Source organism: Gopherus flavomarginatus, assembly GCF_025201925.1.
Source record: "Gopherus flavomarginatus isolate rGopFla2 chromosome 13 unlocalized genomic scaffold, rGopFla2.mat.asm SUPER_13_unloc_2, whole genome shotgun sequence".
Lineage (NCBI taxonomy): Eukaryota > Metazoa > Chordata > Testudines > Testudinidae > Gopherus > Gopherus flavomarginatus.
The window spans coordinates 816,707-838,028 of record NW_026114610.1 but is presented as its reverse complement, the minus strand read 5'-3'; the positions used below and the strand labels follow the sequence as shown (position 1 = coordinate 838,028).

General features: G+C 46.0%; 1 protein-coding gene and 1 long non-coding RNA gene across 8 annotated transcripts in view; one reads left to right on the top strand and one right to left on the bottom strand.

Moving 5' to 3' along the window:
• The window catches only part of LOC127041349 (uncharacterized), a 51,266-nt gene extending 36,820 nt beyond the window's left edge, over positions 1-14,446 (bottom strand). Inside the window, exons 1-2 of the long non-coding RNA XR_007771634.1 lie at positions 14,356-14,446; positions 13,852-13,935 (exon numbers count right to left, since the gene is read on the bottom strand). This is a non-coding gene — a long non-coding RNA (uncharacterized LOC127041349). The remainder of the gene's footprint in view (positions 1-13,851; positions 13,936-14,355) is intronic.
• Positions 1-14,594, top strand: part of LOC127041333 (zinc finger protein 3-like) — a 72,022-nt gene extending 57,428 nt beyond the window's left edge. For 4 of the 7 annotated variants that reach the window (XM_050935561.1, XM_050935564.1, XM_050935559.1 and 1 more), the window contains 4 exons: positions 500-604; positions 3,974-4,062; positions 6,676-6,802; positions 13,467-14,594. In XM_050935561.1, coding sequence (XP_050791518.1) covers positions 500-604; positions 3,974-4,062; positions 6,676-6,802; positions 13,467-14,428 — 1,283 coding nt within the window. In that variant the 3' untranslated portion in view covers positions 14,429-14,594. The remainder of the gene's footprint in view (positions 1-499; positions 605-3,973; positions 4,063-6,675; positions 6,803-13,466) is intronic. The other 3 variants (XM_050935563.1, XM_050935558.1, XM_050935562.1) reach the window with 2 other exon arrangements.
• The last annotated feature ends 6,728 nt before the right edge of the window (positions 14,595-21,322 follow it).

Here is a 21,322-nt window from a genome sequence, read left to right as displayed (position 1 = left end):
GACCACTAAGGTCTTTGTCAACTTTTCCTGTGTTTGAGTGGTTGCTTGACACTTTTTGAAAAAAAATACAAAGGCTGAGGTTTTTTTAAACATATTTATTTGAAAGTTTGTTAGTATAGTTAGAGTTTTTAAAAAAAATACAGACTTTTTTTGTTGTGACTCTAAATTGGTAATGTATTCACATTTTTAACCTATAATTATTTTAGTGCACTATTTACCTCTTGTGAGACAGGTTGTAGCTGATTTTTACACTTTAAATAAATAAAACAGCTATTAGCATCTAATTTGGTTAAAACAGCAATTCAATATATATATATAAATATTGGCATAACCTGCACTACTTTAAGAATGCAACGTTTGTTTGGTTCTTTTAATTAACTTTTTGCTCTAACCTTTTTTTTTATGCTTACATTATGCCTTATATTAATTTATATTTCTTGGAATGATTTTATTTGTTTAAGATAGAATCTTAATTTTTTTTCTCCCAATACATTTCTAGCCATCCCGATGATGATTAATTTCTGGGAAACATCCTCAGCAGAATTATTTGAAGGTGTTGTACCAGACAGTAAAGGCACAGAGGCAGTGGCTTGTGGGAAAGAGGGTAAGTTTCATTACTAATCCTGCTCTTAAAAAGAGGAGTCTTTTTAGAAAACTAGTTTAACTTACAAGCACTGAGAGACTTTAAGAAAGTCACTAATCACGAGAGCAATGGGTCCCTTTGGAACATATTTTAACTGACAAGCCCTTAGAGCCTTTCTGAGAAACAGGATAGAACTATGGTCAAAATGAAGTGCAAATTAATGAACGTGCATCATGAGGAGAAAGAGAAGGGAACACAAATTAAAATATAATGAAAACAAAGCTTCTCAGAAAGGAACTGTTTATCAGTTTAGTAGCAGTGTTGCCATGTCAGGGGTGAGGTGGGAGATGATTTTCTCTCCCCACCCCATCGCTTTTTAAAAGTCCCAAAAGGAATAAAAGTAGGTAGCATAGTTAATTTTGTATTATTTTGTTTACTAATTAAATCCATGTCCCTAAGGCCAAATTTGGCCTAGGTAACTTTGTTGCCACATTTTCTTGTTTACCAAGCAGAGGGCTTAGTACTGGCCCTGAACTACATCATTAGCCCCATTTTGTTTGGACTAATTTAATTTTCTGTAGTTGGTCGTCTTGCACCTGTGCATGGCAGTCATGGCTGAAAAGAATTTAACCTACTTTTCATCAACTTGTTGCTATAGGGTATTGTAAGATCTTATGAACTTTTGTCGTCTTTTTACAGTGAAGTAAGGCAGAGAGTTCAAAACGTGGGTGTTACTGGAATTAACAGTTCCCAGGGTTGGTCCATGTATGCCATTGCACTGGGCTCATTCATGCTTTGTCCGGGTACCATGTAGCACTCTCTTCCCATGCGTAGTCAATGCCGATACAAAAGAATGCTCTAGGCTTGTGTTTCTCAGCTGGTGGTTTGTGACCCCCGGGGGCTCAGGAAAGGCAGTCAGGAGGCTGTGAGATGTTGAGTATTTCATTATGATCTAAAGCAAAGAAAATCTCACTCCCCCACTCCTGCACTCCCCTGTTCATTGTGACCAGTGTTCTCTGTCAGCCTCTTGAAATATACAAGTTATATATAGACTCAGCACGGATACATGTTGTATTCTTACTTTTATAGTAAATGTTCAGGGGTCAGAAAAGATTTGGCTTCCAATAAGTGGTGCTTGCTTACTTATCTCAGCTGTGAAATGAGGCAGTTTGCAGCTGTGCACAGTAACCCTTTCATTGCCTGTATCCCAGCCAGCAAGACTGAAAGCCCTGCGGTGGTTAGTAGAAATGGGGACGAAGCAGAAAATTTTGATGCAAACCGGCATTGAGTGCGGTCAGCGATCGCAGGAGAGCAAAGGAACCCAGGGATTGTTGGTCACTAAGTCTCCCAGGCAGAGGGAGGGGAGGAGGGGGAAAGAGAAGACAGAAAATGAAGGAGAAATAAGTAGGGGGTTGGAAGTTCACAAGCTCCCAAACCTGCGCACATCCAGTCATAGAGTCTGTCATGGGATAAATCCCCACTCTGAAGCTTAGCGTCCAAAAGATGGGGTACCAGCATGAATTCCTCTAAGCTCAGTTACCAGCTTAGTACCCGTAGCGCTGCCACCAACCAGGAATTCCAGTGCCTGGTACACTCTGGTCCCCCCAGAACCTTGCCCGGGGACCCCCAAGACCCAGTCCCTCTGGATCTTAACACAAGAAAAGTAAACCCTTTCCCCCACCGTTGCCTCTCCCAGACTTCCCCTCCCTGGATTACTCTGGAAGATCACTGTGTGATTCAAACTCCTTGAATCTTAAAACAGAGAGGAAAATTCACCTTCCCCCTCCTTCTCTCTCCCCCTCCCAGACTCTCCCTGAGAGAGAAAGTAATCTGAACACAGAGAGAAATTAACCTCTTTCCCCCCTTCCCTCCTTTCCCCACCCAATTCCCTGGTGAAGCCAGACCCAGTCCACTGCGGTCTCACACCAGAATAAAAGAAAACAATCAGGTTCTTCAACAAGAAAAGCTTTTAATTAAAGAAAGAAAAACAGTAAAAATTATCTTTGTAAATTTAAAATGGAATAGGTACAGGGTCTCTCAGCTATAGACACTGGGATACCCTCCCAGCCTAAGTATACAAGTACAAATTAAAATCCGTTCAGCCAAATACACATTTGAACTCCTTCCAGCCAAATACACATTTGCAAATAAAGAAAACAAACATAAGCCTAACTCGCCTTATCTACCTAGTACTCACTAGTCTGAGCACATATAAGAGACTGTATCAGGGAGATTGGAGAGAAACCTGGTTGCTCGTCTGGTCACTCTCAGAACCCAGAGAGAACAAGAACCAAACACTAACAGCACACACAAAAACTTCCCTCCCTCAAGATTTGAAAGTATCCTGTCCCCTGATTGGTCCTCTGGTCAGGTGACAGCCAGGCTCGCTGAACTTGTTAACCCTTTACAGGCAAAAGAGACATGAAATACTCCTGTTCTGTTAACCTTTAACTATCTGTTTATGACAGAGTCATAAAGTCTAAGGCCAGAAGGGACCACTGGATCATCTGGTCTGACCTCCTGTCTAGCACTGGCTGCCAACACCCCCCAGTACCCGCCCACTAAACTCAACAGCTGGAGTGAGACCAAAGTCTTGCAGCCCAGAGGAGACTAGACTGTTATATGCCCCAGGCAGAGAATAGGAGGGACCGAGGTGCCCCAGTGCCCCAGACCCCTGCAGTGGCAGGGAAATGATTAAGTGAGATATTTCTGGGTGATCCTAGTGAGTGCCCCACACCCCACGCTGCAGAGGAAGATGGAAAACCCCCCAGATCACCTACAACCTGACCCAAGGGGGAAATTTCTTCCCCATCCCACCTATAATGATCAGTTAGACTCTGAGCATGGGAGCACAAAGAGAGAGAGAGATTCACCCTGCCCAATATCCTGTCTTCTTCTCTGGCTGTTCCAGAAGCTTCAGAGGAAAGAGATAAAAGAACCCTCCAAAAATATATAGGGGGGGGAAATCCCTTCCTGACCCCTAGCAGTTATGGGTGAAACTCTGAAGCATGAGGGTGAGGAACATAATACATAAAATGGAAGTGAGCCCCACTTCATGGTCCACTATTTGTCTCTATTGACCAAGCCTTCCAGCTATCACCAGCAAACTTCATTTAATTTACTGCACCTACACTGGGCAGACTTTGTCCTGTCCCTGCCTCTGCCTGCTCCCCACCTTTGGGGGAGTTGCCCTCAGGGTTTTAAAACTAGCGCAGTGGGTTTAGCACTGGTGGGAAGGTCTGGGTCTGGGCTGTGATAAAGTGATGGAATGTTTTCCCAGCATGTGAGTCAGAAACATCTTGTGCAGGGAAAGGGCCAGGGAAGATCATGATGTGACAAGAACTAAAGGTCCTTCTGAAATCTTCTCTGTCACCTTTCTCACCCTGACAGGCGGTAGAGTAACGCCCACCTTTGGCTCCAGATTGTCCCAGCCTCCCACGGGACAGGGAAGGGAACTGGCTGTAGTGGAGCCAGTCCAGGTAGGGATTATTGCGGGGTGGCTAGTGGGTTCCTGCTGGAGGGGGAGGGGCAGGAAATACTGAGGGCTGGGATCTTTGGGGAAGCTCAGTGTGGAGGTGGGATGGTGGCAGGAAATACTCAGGGTGGAGAAAGGGAGGGGGACAAGGCATGTGACAGACTTGCTGGGAATTGTTTAACCCAAGTCCTGGATTCTAGGAACAGACCCATGGGGTTTGGGGGAGGAAATTACCCTATTTGTGGAATGGGGCTGGTGGGGGAATCCTGGACAGCGCTGGGGAAAACGTATCAGATTCCCAGTGCAAGAACATGAACCTGAACCTACTGGCCAGAGACTGCTAGGAGATATAAAAAATGGAAACTGGGTCAGATTACAAAGGATGAATATAGGCAAATAACACAGGAATGCAGAGGCAAGATTAGAAAGGCAAAGGCACAAAATGAGCTCAAACTAGCTATGGGAATAAAGGGAAACAAGAAGACTTTTTATCAATACATTAGAAGCAAGAGGAAGACCAAGGACAGGGTAGGCCCACTGCTCAGTGAGGAGGGGGAAACAGTAATGGGAGACTTGGAAATGGCAGAGATGCTTACTGACTTCTTTGTTTCGGTCTTCACTGAGAAGTCTGAAGGAATGTCTAATATAGTGAATGCATACGGGAAGAGGATAGGTTTAGAAGATAAGATAAAAAAAGAGCAAGTAAAATATCACTTAGAAAAGTTAGATGCCTGCAAGTCACCAGAGCCTGATGAAATGCATCCTAGAATACTCAAGGAGTTAATAGAGGAGGTATCTGAGCCTCTAGCTATTATCTTTGGGAAATCATGGGAGACGGGGGAGATTCCAGAAGACTGGAAGGGAGCAAATATAGTGCCCATCTATAAAAAGGGAAATAAAAACAACCCAGGAAACTACAGACCAGTTAGTTTAACTTCTGTGCCAGGGAAGATAATGGAGCAGATAATTAAAGAAATCATCTGCAAACACTTGGAAGGCGGTAAGGTGATAGGGAATAGCCAGCATGGATTTTTAAAGAACAAATCGTGTCAAACTAATCTGATCGCATTCTTTGATAGGATAACGAGCCTTGTGGATAAGGGAGAAGTGGTGGATGTGATATACCTAGACTTTAGTAAGGCATTTGATCGGTCTCGCATGATATTCTTATAGATAAACTAGGAAAGTACAATTTAGATGGGGCTACGATAAGGTGGGTGCATAACTGGCTGGATAACCGTACTCACAGAATAGTTGTTAATGGCTCCCAATCCTGCTGGAAAGGTATAACAAATGGGGTTCCGCAGGGGTCTGTTTTGGGACCGGCTCTGTTCAATATCTTCATCAACAATTTAGATGTTGGCATAGAAAGTACCCTTATTAAGTTTGCGGACGATACCAAACAGGGAGGGATTGCAACTGCTTTGGAGGACAGGGTCAAAATTCAAAACGATCTGGACAAATTGGAGAAATGGTCTGAGGTAAACAGGAAGAAGTTCAATAAAGATAAATGCAAAGTGCTCCACTTACGAAGGAACAATCAGTTTCACACATACAGAATGGGAGGAGACTGTCTAGGAAGGAGTATGGCAGAAAGAGATCGAGGGGTCATAGTGGACCACAAGCTTAATATTAGTCAACAGTGCGATACTGTTGGAAAAAAAGCAAACGTCATTCTTCTGCTTTCCTCTGCGCTGGTCAGGCCTCAGCTGGAGTATTGTGTCCAGTTCTGGGCACCACATTTCAAGAAAGATGTGGAGAAATTGGAGAGGGTCCAGAGAAGAGCAACGAGAATGATTAAAGGTCTTGAGAACATGACCTGTGAAGGAAGGCTGAAGGAATTGAGTTTGTTTAGTTTGGAAAAGAGAAGACTGAGAGGGGACATGATAGCAGTTTTCAGGTATCTAAAAGGGTGTCATCAGGAGGAGGGAGAAAACTTGTTCACCTTAGCCTCCAATGATAGAACAAGAAGCAATGGGCTTAAACTGCAGCAAGGGAGATTTAGGTTAGACATTAGGAGAAAGTTCCTAACTGTCAGGGTAGTTAAACACTGGAATAGATTGCCTAGGGAAGTTGTGGAATCTCCATCTCTGGAGATATTTAAGAGTAGGTTAGATAAATATCTATTAGGGATGGTCTAGACAGTATTTGGTCCTGCTATGAGGGCAGGGGACTGGACTCGATGACCTCTCGAGGTCCCTTCCAGTCTATGAGTCTATGAGATTGGAAGGAGGGGTGGGAGGTGACCCACCAGTGGGGCTTAGAGTAGATAACCCCTCCCCTTCCTTCCAGCTGCCGGCAATGGGAAATCTGTTGGGATTCCTACTGGGGAGCTGACCCTGGAGCCTGCTGGGGGCCCCATCCCCCGCATCAGCCTCTGGCTTGTAGGTGTGTGATGGATGAGAAGACCCTTCCCCCTCTGTCTGCTGGGGCGGGGGTGAGGGGATCTCTATCTCCCCTCCTGTTTTGCCTCCTGGCTGCTCTGAGCAGGGTGGGGGTGGGACCCTGCTGACTGTCTCTCTCTCAGAGCTTCCATTTGATTGGCTCCTCTCCCCCATGAATAGTGGGGCTGTGAGTGGGGCAGCAGGTTGTGAGTGGAGTGTTCTTGCTCTTTCAGGGGCCGGTGACCTTCGAGGAGGTGGCTGTGTATTTCACCAGTGAAGAGTGGGCTCTGCTGGACCCCCGTCAAAGAGCCCTCTGCAGAGACGTCATGCAGGAGAACTATGAGAATGTGACCTCGCTGGGTAAGGATTCCCATCCCCTCCGTTTTTAGAAGGGGAAATGAAGAGTTAAGGTTCACGCCACCCCCACAATGCCTCCTCTGCTCTGCCCTGTCTCAGCAACAGCCCACTGAGTGCATTGAAATGGGGCAGACTAGGTCTCTCAAGGTTCCTATGCACCTTCCTTCATATCACAGTCACACCTCTGCCAAGCTGCTCCAACTCCTCCCTTCACCATCCAGTTACAGCTACGGCTGACCCAGTGCACACGGCTGGAGGATGTGGAGAAATGCTGGGATTCCCATCTGTGAACACAACACAAACAATGGCACATTCTTAGTCCTTCATAGCTATATTGGAATCATAGATTTTATGGCCAGAAAGGACTATTAGGTCATCTAATCTGACCTCCTATATGACCAGGTCATAGAATTTCATCTAGTTACTGCTGTACTGAGCTGAATACCTTGTGTTGGACTCAATCCGCCCCCAGAAAGGCATCCACTGCGACTTGAAGACTTCAAGAAATGGAGAAACCTCCACTTCCTTTGTTAGTTTGTTAACCTTTGCACCAGACTTACTGAGCCATTCCTAGTGGCTAGTACCAGCTGCAGGGCCAGGGGCAGAATTAAGGTTGCATTTTAGGGGTGGTGTGTATGGTCTGCATGAGAGAGTTTGCCAGCATAATTATATCAATTAAGGATGTGTTCTTTTGCATCCCTAACAAACAGAGCTATGCTGACAAAACTTTGCAGCTCAGAAGAGGCCAGAGTGGATTTTAAAACACTTTCCAGAATTTCAGGGCTGAGAGCAATATTTTAATCAGGGGAAACGTCTAAGAGGAACTCCTTCAGAATGCAAACAAAATGCACAATACACCTAGTCTGAAAGTAAACAGTGGTACGGCTCCGACTCAGATGAATGGGTGTAGCTCAGAGGCAGTGGCCACAGCATGTCCTCTTGACCCAACCAACCAATGACTATGAGAGCAGTGTGAGGTTCATATTCAGGAGTTCTTGCCGGGTAGGGGAAAGGAGAGCAGGGAGCAGTGGGAGTGGAAAAGATGATGGGAGCTAGTGCTTGTGGGGTGCCACAAGGTAGGGAAGGCTGAGTGTAGTGGGAGGAAAGGGATAGGTATGTGGAAGACTACAGGGAATCAGGGAGGGATGGGTACCATGGAAGGAAGCAGAGGTGAGGAATCAGAGACAGAATCTCCTGGGAACAGGGAGTGTGGTAGTTTGGGGGAGTGGGAGCCTGGGAATGGAGAAAGGTGATGGAGGTCCCAGCAGTGGTGCTGTTGGAGTGGGGGGTATTGGGTAGGAGATGTGGGATACTTGGAAGTGGAAAAGACTGAGGATAGTGGGAAGAGGATGGGGAGTGTTTGGTCCAAGGAGCAGGAAGGATCTGGTGGCAGTGGGAAGGGAAGGTGTCAGGGAGGCAGAGATTTGGGGCCTTCCACTGAGAATACTTTTGCCATAGTCTCTAATGACCTCTCTCTAAGCAAAGCTCAGAACCAATGCTCCACCCTTATTCTTCTTGACCCGTCAGCCGCCTTTAATACCACTGACCATGGTCGTCGTCTTGACATCTTGTCTGCTTCCTGGTTCTCCTCCTGCCTCTGTAACCACTACTTCCGCGTGTCCTTAGGAAGATCGTCCTCACCCCCACTCCATTTTTCTGTGGGGGTTCTACAGGGCTCAGTCTTTGGTCACTTCCTCTGTACTTTATCTCTGGGAAATCTCACCCCCAAATACAAATTCAGCTACTGTCCGTATGCTGATGAATCACAGATCTACCGCTCTACTCCAGACCTGTCTTCCTCTGTCCAAACTGAAATCTCCGCCTCTCTCTGATGACTCCTCATGGTTGGCTAGCCATCAGCTCAAGCTCAACAGCTCATCAAATGTTGATAACAGAGCTCTTAATCCCCCAAGCCAGCCCCCCATCTCCTTTCTTGCTGTTCAGCCTAGAATTAGCTGATGAAATCTCAGAGCCTCTGGCAATATTTGCAAACTCAGATGACAGAAGGGGTCCCAGAAGACTGGAGAAGGGTTAACATAGTGCCCATCTTTACAAAGGGGAAAAAGGAGAAGCTGGAGCCTAGTCAGCCTGACCTCAGTACCAGGGAAGCTACTAGAGCAATGTATAAAACATTCAATTTGCGAATACCCAGAGGATGAAGGGGTAACCGATAGCAGCCAGCCTGGATTTTCTAGGAACATAGCATGACAAACCAGCCTGATATCCTTCTTTGATAGGGCAACCGGTTTGGTGGCTAAAATGGACCTGGACTTCAGAAAGGCTTTTGACACAGTCCCATGAGTAAGCTGGAGAAATGCGGGCTCAACAGAACTCCCATTAAGTGGATATATAATTGGTTACACAACCGCAAACAAAGAATAACTATTATTGGAATGATGTCACATTGCAGGGATTTCTCAAATGGGGTTTCACAGGGATCTGTTTTGTGTCTGTTGCTATTTAACATCTTCATTAATGACCTGGATGTAGGAATAGAGAGCATACTGATCAAATTTGCAGATGACACTAAGCTGGGTGGGCGGTTGTCAACGCTTTGGAGGATAGAGCAAAACTTGAAAGAGGTTGTGATAAACTGGTGACCTGGGATATAGACACCAATGACATTCAACAAAGACAAGTGTAAGGTGCTACACTTCGGGAAGAAAAACCCAGTGCACAAATCCTGGCTGGGAGATAACTGGCATGGCAGCAGCACCGCTGAGAAGGATCTGGAAGTTGTGGTGGATCACAGCCTCAACATGAAGTCAACAGCGTGATGGTAATGCAAAAAGAAGCAAATGCATTAAGAGAAGCATAGCATGCAAATCACAGGTGGTGATAGTACTGCTCTACTCAGCACTGGTTAGGCCTCAGGGGGAGTCCTGCATCCAGTTTTGGTCACCAGTGACTAGACAGGATGTAGAGAAACTGGAAAGAATCCAGAGGCAAGTGACAAAGATGATCAAAGGGATGGAACACAAACCAGTGAGCAAAGGCTGATGGAATTGGATGTGTTTAGTTTGGAAATGAGTTAATGGGGGGGATATAACAGCGATCTTCAAATACTCAAAAGGCTGTGTGAGTGTGTGTGGCCGTCCCTCCTGGTCTGTCTCAGGACAGAGCTGCAAAGTCTCCAAGCCCAAGCCCTCAGACAGGGTGGGGCAGCAAACAATTAGGGGCTTTGCCCAGGTCAAGCACCAAACAGTCTAGCGTCCTTGCTCGGCGGCCGGTCAACCAACACAGGCCTCCTGGCCAAAGGCGGGGTGGCAGGAGGTAGGGGGATCCTGGCCCACCTGACTCCACTGGGTCCCAGCCCCTGGTCCTAACAGTGGCAGTGTAATCTGCCACTGGATCAAGGGGGGTCCACCCACAACACCCTTACTTAGTGTCAGGCCAACACTCAGCCAGACGATGGTCTAATTTCCCTGGGCTACTTCCTACAATCTCCAAGGTTTGGTACCTCTGGCCTCCATTTCCCCAGGGATTCGGTGGTCTGTGGCAGCGCCATCAGCTCATTGGCACCTCGACTGGCTGGTGATCCTGGGAGCTTTGGCCAGTCCTCTGGTGGCAGCCCTAGTGGGTCCTCAGTGTCCCACTCTGGCAGCGGGTGATAAGCGTCTGTCTCCCTCGGCAGCTCCAGCCCAACTGAGCTGCAGGGCCCCCTCTTGTACTTCTGCTTCCTGTCCTCATCTTCCGGAGGGGTAGGAGGTGGCTTTCCTGGCTCTGTAGCCCAACAGGCAGGTTGTGGTCCCTGCTGGTCTTCCCCGCTACAGGCTGCCATACAGTAGGATGGAGAACAGATTCTTCTTTCTTGTCACAGAGGACAGGAGAAGAAGCAGGGGGTTCAAACTACAGCACAGCAGAGTTAGATTAAATCTCAGGAACAACTTCCTAACTGGAAGAACAGTAGGACTATGGAACAGACGCCTAGGGCGGTGGTGGAAAGTAGTTCACTGGAGGCTTTTCAAAAGGAGGCTGGTTTAGTCACTAGCAAATCCTGCACCTTGGCAGGGGGTTAGACTAGATGACCTTTGTGGTCCCTTTTAACTCTATGGTTCTAAGGGGAACCGGGGTTCACCCTTGGAAAAAGCTAAAGCAAGCGTGTCACTCATTAAGGGTATGTCTGCACTGTGTCTGGAAGCTGCCTCCCAGCCAGAGTCCATGCTGACTCACTACAAATAACGGGTGTAGGCGCTGTTGGTTGGGTTGTAGCTTGGGTTCTAAAGCCAGAGGTTGAGGGGGGTGGGTGGGCTGGATGGTCTGAACTCCAAGCAGAGCGCTAACATCAAAGCAATGTCTCCACAGCCATTTTTAATGCACTAGCGTGAGACTCAGCCTGGAAGGCGGCCGACTCCCTGATGCACCTTAGACGTATCCTAAAGAGGGCGGTCCCAAGGGAGACTGTATGAACGTTGGGTCACCTAACTCCCTGTAAATCCATGACCCAGCCCCCTCCCTTGGCACCCTGTCACCTAGCCTTAGCGAGTCACAACTGAGGATGCCAAATTCAGGACGAACTGCTGAGAAATAGGGCAAACACAACCCAAAACTGGTGGTTATTCTTTTATAAGTTTCAGAGTAGCAGCCGTGTTAGTCTGTATCCACAAAAAGAACAGGAGTACTTGTGGCACCTAAGAAACTAACATTTATTTGAGCATAAGCATGCATCCGATAAAGTGGGCTGTAGCCTATGAAAGCTTATGCTCAAATAAATTTCTTAGTCTCTAAGGTGCCACAAGTACTCCTTTTATAAGATAGATCAAACCAGCCACAAAAGTAACTTCTGTTTCACCACACTGGCTAACAAGAAAACATAAAGGCAGTTTTCTCAGGCATTCTGGTTCTTATAACACCACCAAACACACTGGATTCAGAGATGAGTGGTTCTTTACAACCAGTGTCATTAAATGATAGTTTCTTCTGATCCCAAAGGGCCAGCCACTCCCAGGTCAATATACAACTTAAAACTCACCCAAAAATCATGCTGGTGCCAATCCTTTAGTATGTAATATCTAAAGGTTTATTCATAAAAAGAAAGAAAGGTGAGAGTTAGAATTGGCTAAGGGAATCAATTACATCCAGTAATGGCAAAGTTCTTGGTTCAGGGTTATAGCAGTGGTGGAATAAATTGTTGGCTTAAGTCAAGTCTCTGGAGTACATGCACAGCTGCGATGGGTCATTCAGTCCTTTGCTCAGAGCTTCAATCTGTAGCAAAGTTCTTCCAGAGGTAAGAAGCAGGATTGAAGACAAAATGGAGGTGTTTCCAGGACCTTTTATAGCTTTTGCCGTGTGGAAGGCATCCCATGGTTCTTACTGTGGAAAATTAGAACAACAGGATGGAGTTTGGAGTCACATGGGCAAGTCACATGTTCATGCCCAGTTTCCCTCAGTCATTGCAGGAGGCCATTACCTAGATTCCAGACAGCACATTTCCATGACGGTCCACTCAGTGTAGATCAGCTTCTCCCATGATCCGCTGTCAACCAAGTGTGTCTTGATGAACCACTTAATTTGAAAGTCCCTCCAAGATGTGCTAGCTAGCTTCCTTGTGGGCATTACCCTGTTATGCTTATAAGAAGCGTACAGCATCTTTTACAGGCGAAAAGGCAATATGCCGCATTTATTGAAAATAGAACAATTCGCATAAGTGTTCAGTCACACATCACACACACAAACACACACACACTGTCCCGCCAGTCAGTCTTACAGTTACCAGTCCAGAGTCTAGATCAACCTAGTGGCCAACTAGGTTGATCATGGGTAGGAGGAGCTGGGTTCTGTTGGTCGTGACACGATGCTCCGGGGAAGTCTTGGCAGGATGAACCCAAAGTTTCATGGCAAGGCACCTTGTTTATATAGTGATTTTCCTTCATTGGGACCAATGAGTTTTGCACCGTCATGCTGTATTCAATTGTTTGACGGTGCTTGTTATCTTAAATTGTCCTTCTCATCCTTTATCTTATTCTTTCATTAAGTCCCTCAGGGAGTTCTCCCAGGCTGGTTTTGATCACAGCTATCTTGTCCTCACTGATAGGTGCCTGTCTCATTTTTAAAATCATCAGTCTGCCCTCCTCTGACATTTCAATAGGAGCGTGTTGCAGCCTCCTGGTGTCCTTGCGTCTTTCTTCAGTTCTTCCCTCATACATATGGTTCAGCGATGACCTTCACACTTATCTCTTAACATGTACATTCCTTATTCACACATAAAACAGAATTAATTTACACAGAACATTTTACACAGGAACATCAAATTGCCATGCAAAAGAAAACAACCATGGCATTCTTTTACTTATTTTAAAATGCTAAACCTACAACAAATTGGTGACCCTCAAAGGTCTGTTACTGCCTTGAAATCAGTCCAGACACAGATTCTGGCTGATGTATCTCTACCCACTGGCCCATTAGCCATTCCTTTCTGTTACTCAAAAAGGGTGGCTGGCAGGATGTGCTCAGATCATACACCAATACACTTAGTGCATGCTACATAATTATTAGTTATCCTTCATTCCAAATTATATAAAATACAAACATAAAATCCTACTACAACATTTGGGGGAAGAGTTTGGGGGAGTTCAGTTCCTGATTTTTATTTGACCTCTCTCCAGTACTTGTTTTGGTTTGGCCTTCCCCTTTCCATCCCTGTCTGAGGTTTCTGTCTCTATCACAGCAGGTGATGCAATGGTACGTGAGAAAGAGGAGCAGAATTCTCTGCAGGAAAATGTTGAGCAAGTGGATAAACACAGAGAATTATCGCAAAGATCGAAAAGGAATGTGTCCAGGAGTCATGAGCAGGGAAACTCCTGTGAGAGTCAGCACCGACCAGAAAAAGAGCAGGGAAACCAGCCAGGGGAGAAAGTGGGTAAATTAATTTCACGAGAAGGAACTCAGAAGGACCTCAAGGAAACCACAACACAGCAGGAAATCCTTATGGGAAAGAGCAAAAATACATGCACTGTGTGTGGGAAAAACTTACGTGACTATTCAGCCTGTAAAGAGCATCATAGAATCCACACAGGGGAGAAACCCTATGAATGCAGTGAGTGTGGGAAAACCTTCAAGTGCAGCTCACATCTTATTTCCCATCAGAGAATCCACACAGGGGAGAAGCCCCATGGATGCAGTGAGTGTGGGAAAACCTTCAGCCGCAGCTCACACCTTATTACCCATCAGAGAATCCACACAGGGGAGAGGCCCTATGAATGCAGTGAGTGTGGGAAAAATTTCACTCACAGATTCAGCCTTATTAATCATCAGAGAATCCACATGGGGGAAAGGCCCTTTAAATGCCATGAGTGTGGAAAATGCTTCATTAACACCTCAACTCTTTCTAAACATCAGAGAATCCACACAGGGCAGAGGCCCTATGAATGTAGTGAGTGTGGGAAAAACTTCACTCACAGATCAGGCCTTTCTGAACATCAGAGAATCCACACTGGGGAGAGGCCGTATGAATGCAATGGGTGTGGGAAAACTTTCAATCGGAGCTCAAACCTTATTACTCATCAGAGAATCCACACAGGAGAGCGACCCTATGAATGCAGTGAGTGTGGGAAAACCTTCGCTTGGCACTCAGCCCATGTTAGTCATCAGAGAATCTGCCAGGGAGCTCAACACCATAAAAACCTCTAGGGCAGGGCTGCACAACTCATAAAGCAGTGAGGGCCATATTAGTCCAAAGAAAACATCTGAAGGCTGAACTCCCCTCCCCGCCCAGCACCGACAGAACACCACCCCCACCAAAACACACACACACCCAGTGCTGCCTGCACTGTGGAAACAAACCCTCCTTCTCCAGTGTCACCCGCTGAAACAGCTGTGGGCCAAAAAGGAAGATTGGGGGGGTTACTTTATTAAGAATTTTTCAATTAAAGCAAACTATTTTTTAAATTATTATTTTTTAATGAATCAGGGAAAAATGAAAAAACACCTGTTTTGTTGAAAGAAAACTTTGTACTTTTCATAATTACCTTGCAAATTTAATGAGAGATATTGCATCTCTTTTGGGCAACAAGCTTGTCATATTCAGGTGTCATATGTGAAGTGGATATTTTCATTATGTCTTCCAAATGGTCGTCAGTCAGAGAAGAACATTGCTTGTTTTTATTCATGTTCGTGGTGGAAAATGATTTTTCACATATGTAGGTGCTTCCGAAAATGCTGAATGTTTTCAGTGCAACTTCAATAAGATTCTTGTATTTTTCCTCATCCAGACTTTTGTAGAAGTCCCACAGGCTGCTTTCTCTGTGCTTATATCGGTAAACTGCCGAACATTGAAGTTCACTAACCTCCAAATGCAAATCTACTGGCACTTCCTCTGGATCCACAGAAAAGGGATCTTCAATCAGCTTCAACTGGACATCGTCATCTTTAGACAAAGTAAGTCTTCTGTCAAATTCTTCAATCAAAAGATTGATGTGCTTTGCATATTTTTCTCCTAACTCAGTGTGTTTGTGCTGAGGGATACACTGTGCACAAGTGGGAAAGTGACACATTTCACTTTTTGACAGCCGACTTCTGAAAAGTTTCAATTTCATTTTGAAAGCTTTCACTGCTGCACACATTTGAAATATAAGTTGATTTTTTCCCTCTGAAGTTGAATGTTGAGATCATTCAGGTGTGCTGTAATATCACAAAAGAAAAAGAGATCTTGATTCCAGGACTCATTTTCAAGCTCTGGTAATTTTATTGGCCCATTTTCTATGAATTTTGCTACCTCCTCTTTCAAAGGAATGAAACGGCGGAGCACTTTTCCTCGACTCAACCACCTCACTTCCGTATGACTGCACTCAGTGTTTACCCCTTCAAGAAGGGCTCGGAATGTCCTATGTTTTAGTCCTCTAGAACGGCTGTAGTTTACAATGGAAACTATCACTGACGTTACATGCTCAGATTTTAAGACTTTCTACACAAAACCTGCTGATGTAAATGCAGTGATGTTTGGTTATTTGTCTCCCAATAAATTCTTCAAGAAGAGTAACTGCTCCAACATTTTTTTCCACAGATAGCTGGGGCACTATCAATACAAATGGCCATCGAGTTTGTGAAATCTAAGGCCTGACATATCATTCATGCACTTTATCACTTCACTGGAGATTTCTTTTCCGGTTGTGTGACCTGTCATGGAGCACATGCCAGCAAGTTCTTCAGTAATTTCAAAGTTATTATCAATACCTCTAATAAAAATAAGAAGTTGGGCGGTGTCTTTTAAATCGGTGCTTTCATCCCTAGCTAGGGAGTAAAAGCAGAATTCACTGACTCTCTGCTTTAACTGATCACTTAGATTGGTAGAAATGTCAGCTATTCTTCTCTGTACAGTCATGCGTGCTAGACTGACATTCTCAAATATTTTCCTCTTTTCTGGACATAACTCAGATACAGCAATCAAGATACACTTTTTTAAAAACTCACCTTCTGTGAAGCATTTCCCAACAGCAGCAATTTCCTTAGACATTTGAAAGCTTACTTTAGTAACTGTATCATTCTCAGTATATATGTATTTCTTCGTCCATTCAGTGTTGAAGACGCTGTGCTGTGATTCTCTTTTTCTCTTTTTCTTTTCACTCGTGGTAGCCATTATGAAGCTCAAGATTTTATTGAATAAATTCACGCACAAGGGAAACACTCACAGTCACACACAAAGAGAAGAGATCTCTCACGGTGCATGGCCCACTAGCAAGGCACTGACTGTGTGTGGAAGCCTGTAGAGGGGGAAAGAAACAGCGCGCTTAGGGTGACCAGATCACAGCAGTAAAATAGGACCCGCCCCCTCCCCTCTCAACCCCACCATCACATCCCTCTTCACTCCCTAACCCCCCGCTGGCTTGCTGCGTCCCTCCTAGTCAGTGCCCCACTCACCTCTTTTCACCTCCTCTCTCCCCTGCCAGAAACCCCCATGCCCACCCCTAGGATCCCTGCTGCCTCACTGCTCGCCTCTTTGCCCACTCGCCCGCCTCCGACTTGCTGCTCACCCCAGCTCGCCCCCTCCTCGAAGTATAAAGCGTCATTCAAAGACCCAGGGATCACTATATTACTGCACACAGCAGTCAATCAATGCAGTTGTAGATACATCTCTGCATTATCTATTTTTGTGTAACTTGTATATCACTTTGCATTGAACCTTGGTAGTATGTTATAGCGAGCCCCTAAGGTAGTATAATTAAAGTCAAAGAAAAATGTCTTTTTGCTAGAAGTAGAATCAGATCTTCCCTCTACTTGGTAATCAGTTGCCCTGTTGAATGAATGAGGTGTGAATGAGAAAGGCATGGAAGGCAGCACTTCCAGACAGCTGCAACCCTTGTAGAGGGGCTGGGAGCCAGAGCAAGGGTTCATATTACAAATAAGGCATAAATAGTCAGCAGTGAGGATGATTCACCACAGGAACAAGCTACCAAGGAAAGTGGTGGATTTGCCATCTCCTGATGTCATTTAATGAAGACTAGATGCCTTCTGGAATGTGTTTGCCCCCAAAGTAGCTCTTGTGTCATACAGGAGGCCTGTGATATGCAGGGGATCAGATTAGATACTCTAATGGTCTCTTCTGGCCATAAAGTTGACTAATGTCTGAGAAAACTGAGTGTAGCATTGAGAGCAGCGTCTGATGTTTTCCTGTCTAGCCAGCTTGCTTCCTAGAACGAATGCTCCTTGAGTGGGGTGATCCACAGGGAGTAGCTCAAACCTCCAAAGTGCCTGGCCAGGGGCAGGACATTAGCACAGCAAAGGAGGGGTGTGGCAGTGACATCACAAAGGCCTTTTGCAGGTCCTCAGACTATTGGTCAAAGGTGGTGGGGAGGTGGTGACCTCACAGAGAGATGCTGATATCAGCCAGGGAGGACAGAGGCAAGGGGCCAGGGAAACCTCAGAGAACCCTGTGGCTTTGCTTCAGCAAGTCTCCTTCTCCAGGTCTCTCTTTGAGGACTGAGAGAGTATTCGGGTCCACGGATGTGAGCGCCAGGAGGAACCTCTTTTAAATTTTCTCCTTCCCTTTTGTCAAGGTATGATTCCCCACTCTGAACCTTAGCGTCTAAAAGATGGGGTACCTGCATAAACCCCCCTAAGCTTAATTACTAGCTTAGAAATGGTAGAGCTGCCACCCCCAAAAATATAGTGTTTTGGGACACTTTCTGGCCCCCAAACCCTTCCCTGGGGACCCCAAGACCCCAAACCCCTTGGATCTCAAAACAAAGGGAAATAAACCAATTCCCTCCTTTCTTCTTCCCAGATTCACCCCTCCCTGGGTTACACTGGGAGATCACTGTGATTCAAACTCCTTGAATCCAAAAACAGAGAGGAAATTCACCTTCCCCCCCTTCTCCCCCCTTCCCAGACTCTCCCTGAGAGAGAGACAGTGATCCTAACACAGAGAGAAATCAGGCTTTTCCTCGCTCCTTCTCTTCTTTCTCCCACCAATTCCCTGGTGAGTCCAGACCCCGTCCTCTGGGGTCTCACACAAGAATAGAAAAAACAATCAGGTTCTTAAAAAGGGAAAAACTTTTAATTAAAGAAAGAAAAAAAGTAAAAATTATCTCTGTAAAATCAAGATGGAAAATGTTACAGGGTCTCTCAGCTTATAGATACCAGAGAGAATCCTTCCCCCAGCACAAATACAAGTTGCAGCAAACAGAGATACAATCCTTTCAGCAAAATACACATTTGCAAATAAAGAAAACAAAATACTAAACCGTCTTTCTAACTGGTACTTACTAAATTGACCAGAAGAGACTGTATCAGAGAGATTGGAGAGAAACCTGGTTGCACGTCTAGTCCCTCTGAGCCCTCAGAGTGAACAAGAACCAAACACTAACAGCACATACAAAGACTTCTCTCCCTCAAGATTTGAAAGTGTCCTGTCCCCTGATTGGTCTTCTGGACAGGTGACAGCCAGGCTCACTGAGCTTGTTAACTCTTTACAGGCAAAAGAGACATGAAGTACTCCTGTTCTATTAACCCTTAACTATCTGTTTATGACACCTTTTAGTGATTTTACTAGAAAACAACCATCCCTGTTTAGAAGGTAAGAGCTTCCTCAAGGTTTGAAACCTGTTCAGTCTGATCCATCAGGTGACAGTTGAATTCTAGGCATGGAAAACACGAGCTTAAGGAGGCAGAATTTTATTCTGCACCTGGGATTTTGTCCCTCAGAATCACTGGGGACATTAGGGTTTGTCCTTTTTGTTTCACCTTTTCCTCTGTCCATCCCTTCCTCCTTTCTCCTTGTCTCTTGCTTATTTTGTCCTTTCACCTGTTCCCCTCCCAACACCAAGAGTGAGGGGTGTGTGTGTGTGTGTGTGTGTTGCGGGGGAGTGCTCTGCAGCTCCCACTGTGGGAGGTCCACCCAAAACTGTGGGGCTGAAATAGTGCTTGGGCAGTGATCCCCACCGGTGACCTGGGCCATCCTTTGGGCTCTCTGGTGAGAACCCTCGGCCTCCCGTCCTCAGTCTCTACCCTGACTGGCTGAGCAGGGGGTTATTGACAGGGAGGAGACTCAGGTCCTTGTTGTTCTCTTTGAAGACCAAGTAAATAAGTCATAACCACTTATATGTTTGATGAATTTTGCTGCTTCTCTGCATTAATTGTCTCTGAGCAGTTCATGTTTCTCTCTAACACTGCAGTTCTCCTAAAATACTTGCTGAATAATTAGTATGCACTGTTGTTGGTATGCAGCTCATTCGAGAACACTTTATTCAGGTTGTTCAATGTCTGAAATTCAAGATCCGATGGTTAGTTTGTGAATCAGGGGTCCTATTCCCTCTTGGGTCCTATTCCTAACTCTGCCAGTGACTGGCTGTGTGACCTAAGACAAGTCAATTCTCCTTTCTCAGCCTTAGATTCTCCCTCTTTCAAGTAGGGATAATAATGATCCGCTCCTACCTACCTCATGGTGGGTGAAGTGTGGGGATCCACTGGAGAGTGTCACTAGTGTAACCCTTCTGCCCCTCTGAGTTGGCAGCAACAAGGGCCGGGTTCAGTATCCAGGGGTTCAGTTTCAATAACACAATGCATAACCGGTTTGAGCCCCCACCCAGTGACCTGGGACAATTACATACCACCCCCCCTGGGTGCCTCTAGGAGGCAATACTTCCCCACTCGCAAGCACGGAGTCCGAGTGTAGCAAAATCCTTTTAATAAAGGAGAGAAACAGTGCAGCATCCCATTGGAGAAACACCACAAACGGGATAACACAAACCTTGAGCAAAAAACCCCACCTCAAAGTACGTTTGGCAATGTCTAAAGTCCAAATCACCTCAGAGTTCAAAAGTTCATCTACAGGGTTCTGCCCCACCCCCAGCCTGGGTGGAAATGGGGGGGCACATAGGGTGTAAAAGGGGCACCTTACGTGGGCCGAAGCCGACTGCCCCGCCTCTCCGTGGAGATCTGCTGCAGCCTTCACCACGATCAGCTCTGCTCTGCTCCTCCAGCCATCCCCGCAAACTGCTCTGCTCCACTTGCTGTTCCACAAGCTGCTCCACCATATGCTCCACTCCACCAGCCGTCCCATGAACTACTCCAGCTGGCCCTACACATTGCTCAGTTCTTCTCTGCTACACTAGGCCACTCCAACCATCCTGCAAACTGCTCTGCTCCACTTGCTGTTCCACAAGCCGCTCCAACCGTTCCACACACTGCTCCGCTCCACCATATGCTCCACTCCACCAGCTATCCCATGAACTACTCCAGCTGTCCCCACACATTGCTCAGTTCTTCTCTGCTGCACTAGGCCACTCCAACCATCCTGCAAACTGCTCTGCCAGCCACTTAGCAATATATCTCTTAAGCTCCCCCACTAGTTAACACAGCACTCAGTGATCTCAGCTCTTACTGATTTCAGCTTGTAGTAGTGGAGCCCCAGTGCTGGTGCAAAGTGAATTCAGCTCAGCAGCCTCTAGCTAGGTTCCAGAGAGAAGGAGGTGCAATTGGTGTGCCAGGCACTCAAAGGTGCCCCATACCATCAGGTACACATATCTATCCCCAACCTCTCTCAATTCACTGGGTTTTGGCATCCATGTCCCTTGTCTAGCGAGTGCTACTTAATTGATGTTGAGACTTTCTGTCATAAAGCAGTCTCATAGTTCCTCATTCACGTAATCAGGGTGACAACACTTTATTCCTCCTGCCCCAGTAATGAAGAAATGGGGGATCTTAGAGCTGTCAAAATAACCATCTCAGGCTGCCATGGGCTGTGCTAGGCAGGGTGGGTGTGCCAATGCAAACACCTGAAATTCCTTTCCACACTCCCTGAAATTCTTTCCACACTCCCCATAGTTCACCACCAGATGTCAGGGTAGAGCTCATCTTGACTCTGCTCACTTCCTCCCCCCAGTCGAGAATTTGTCGTCCCGACAAATCACATTCCCTAATATACCAACTCACTGGTCACCTCCAAAGGGCCTCAGATAGCCCACTTTAGCTTCCACAAACCTGTGTGCTAAATGTATTGGCTCTTCACTAGTCACCCCAGGTGCATTGTAAGTTAACCGTTTCACTGGTCTTATTACCCTGTCTCGCCTATTGAGAATCCCTGTTGAT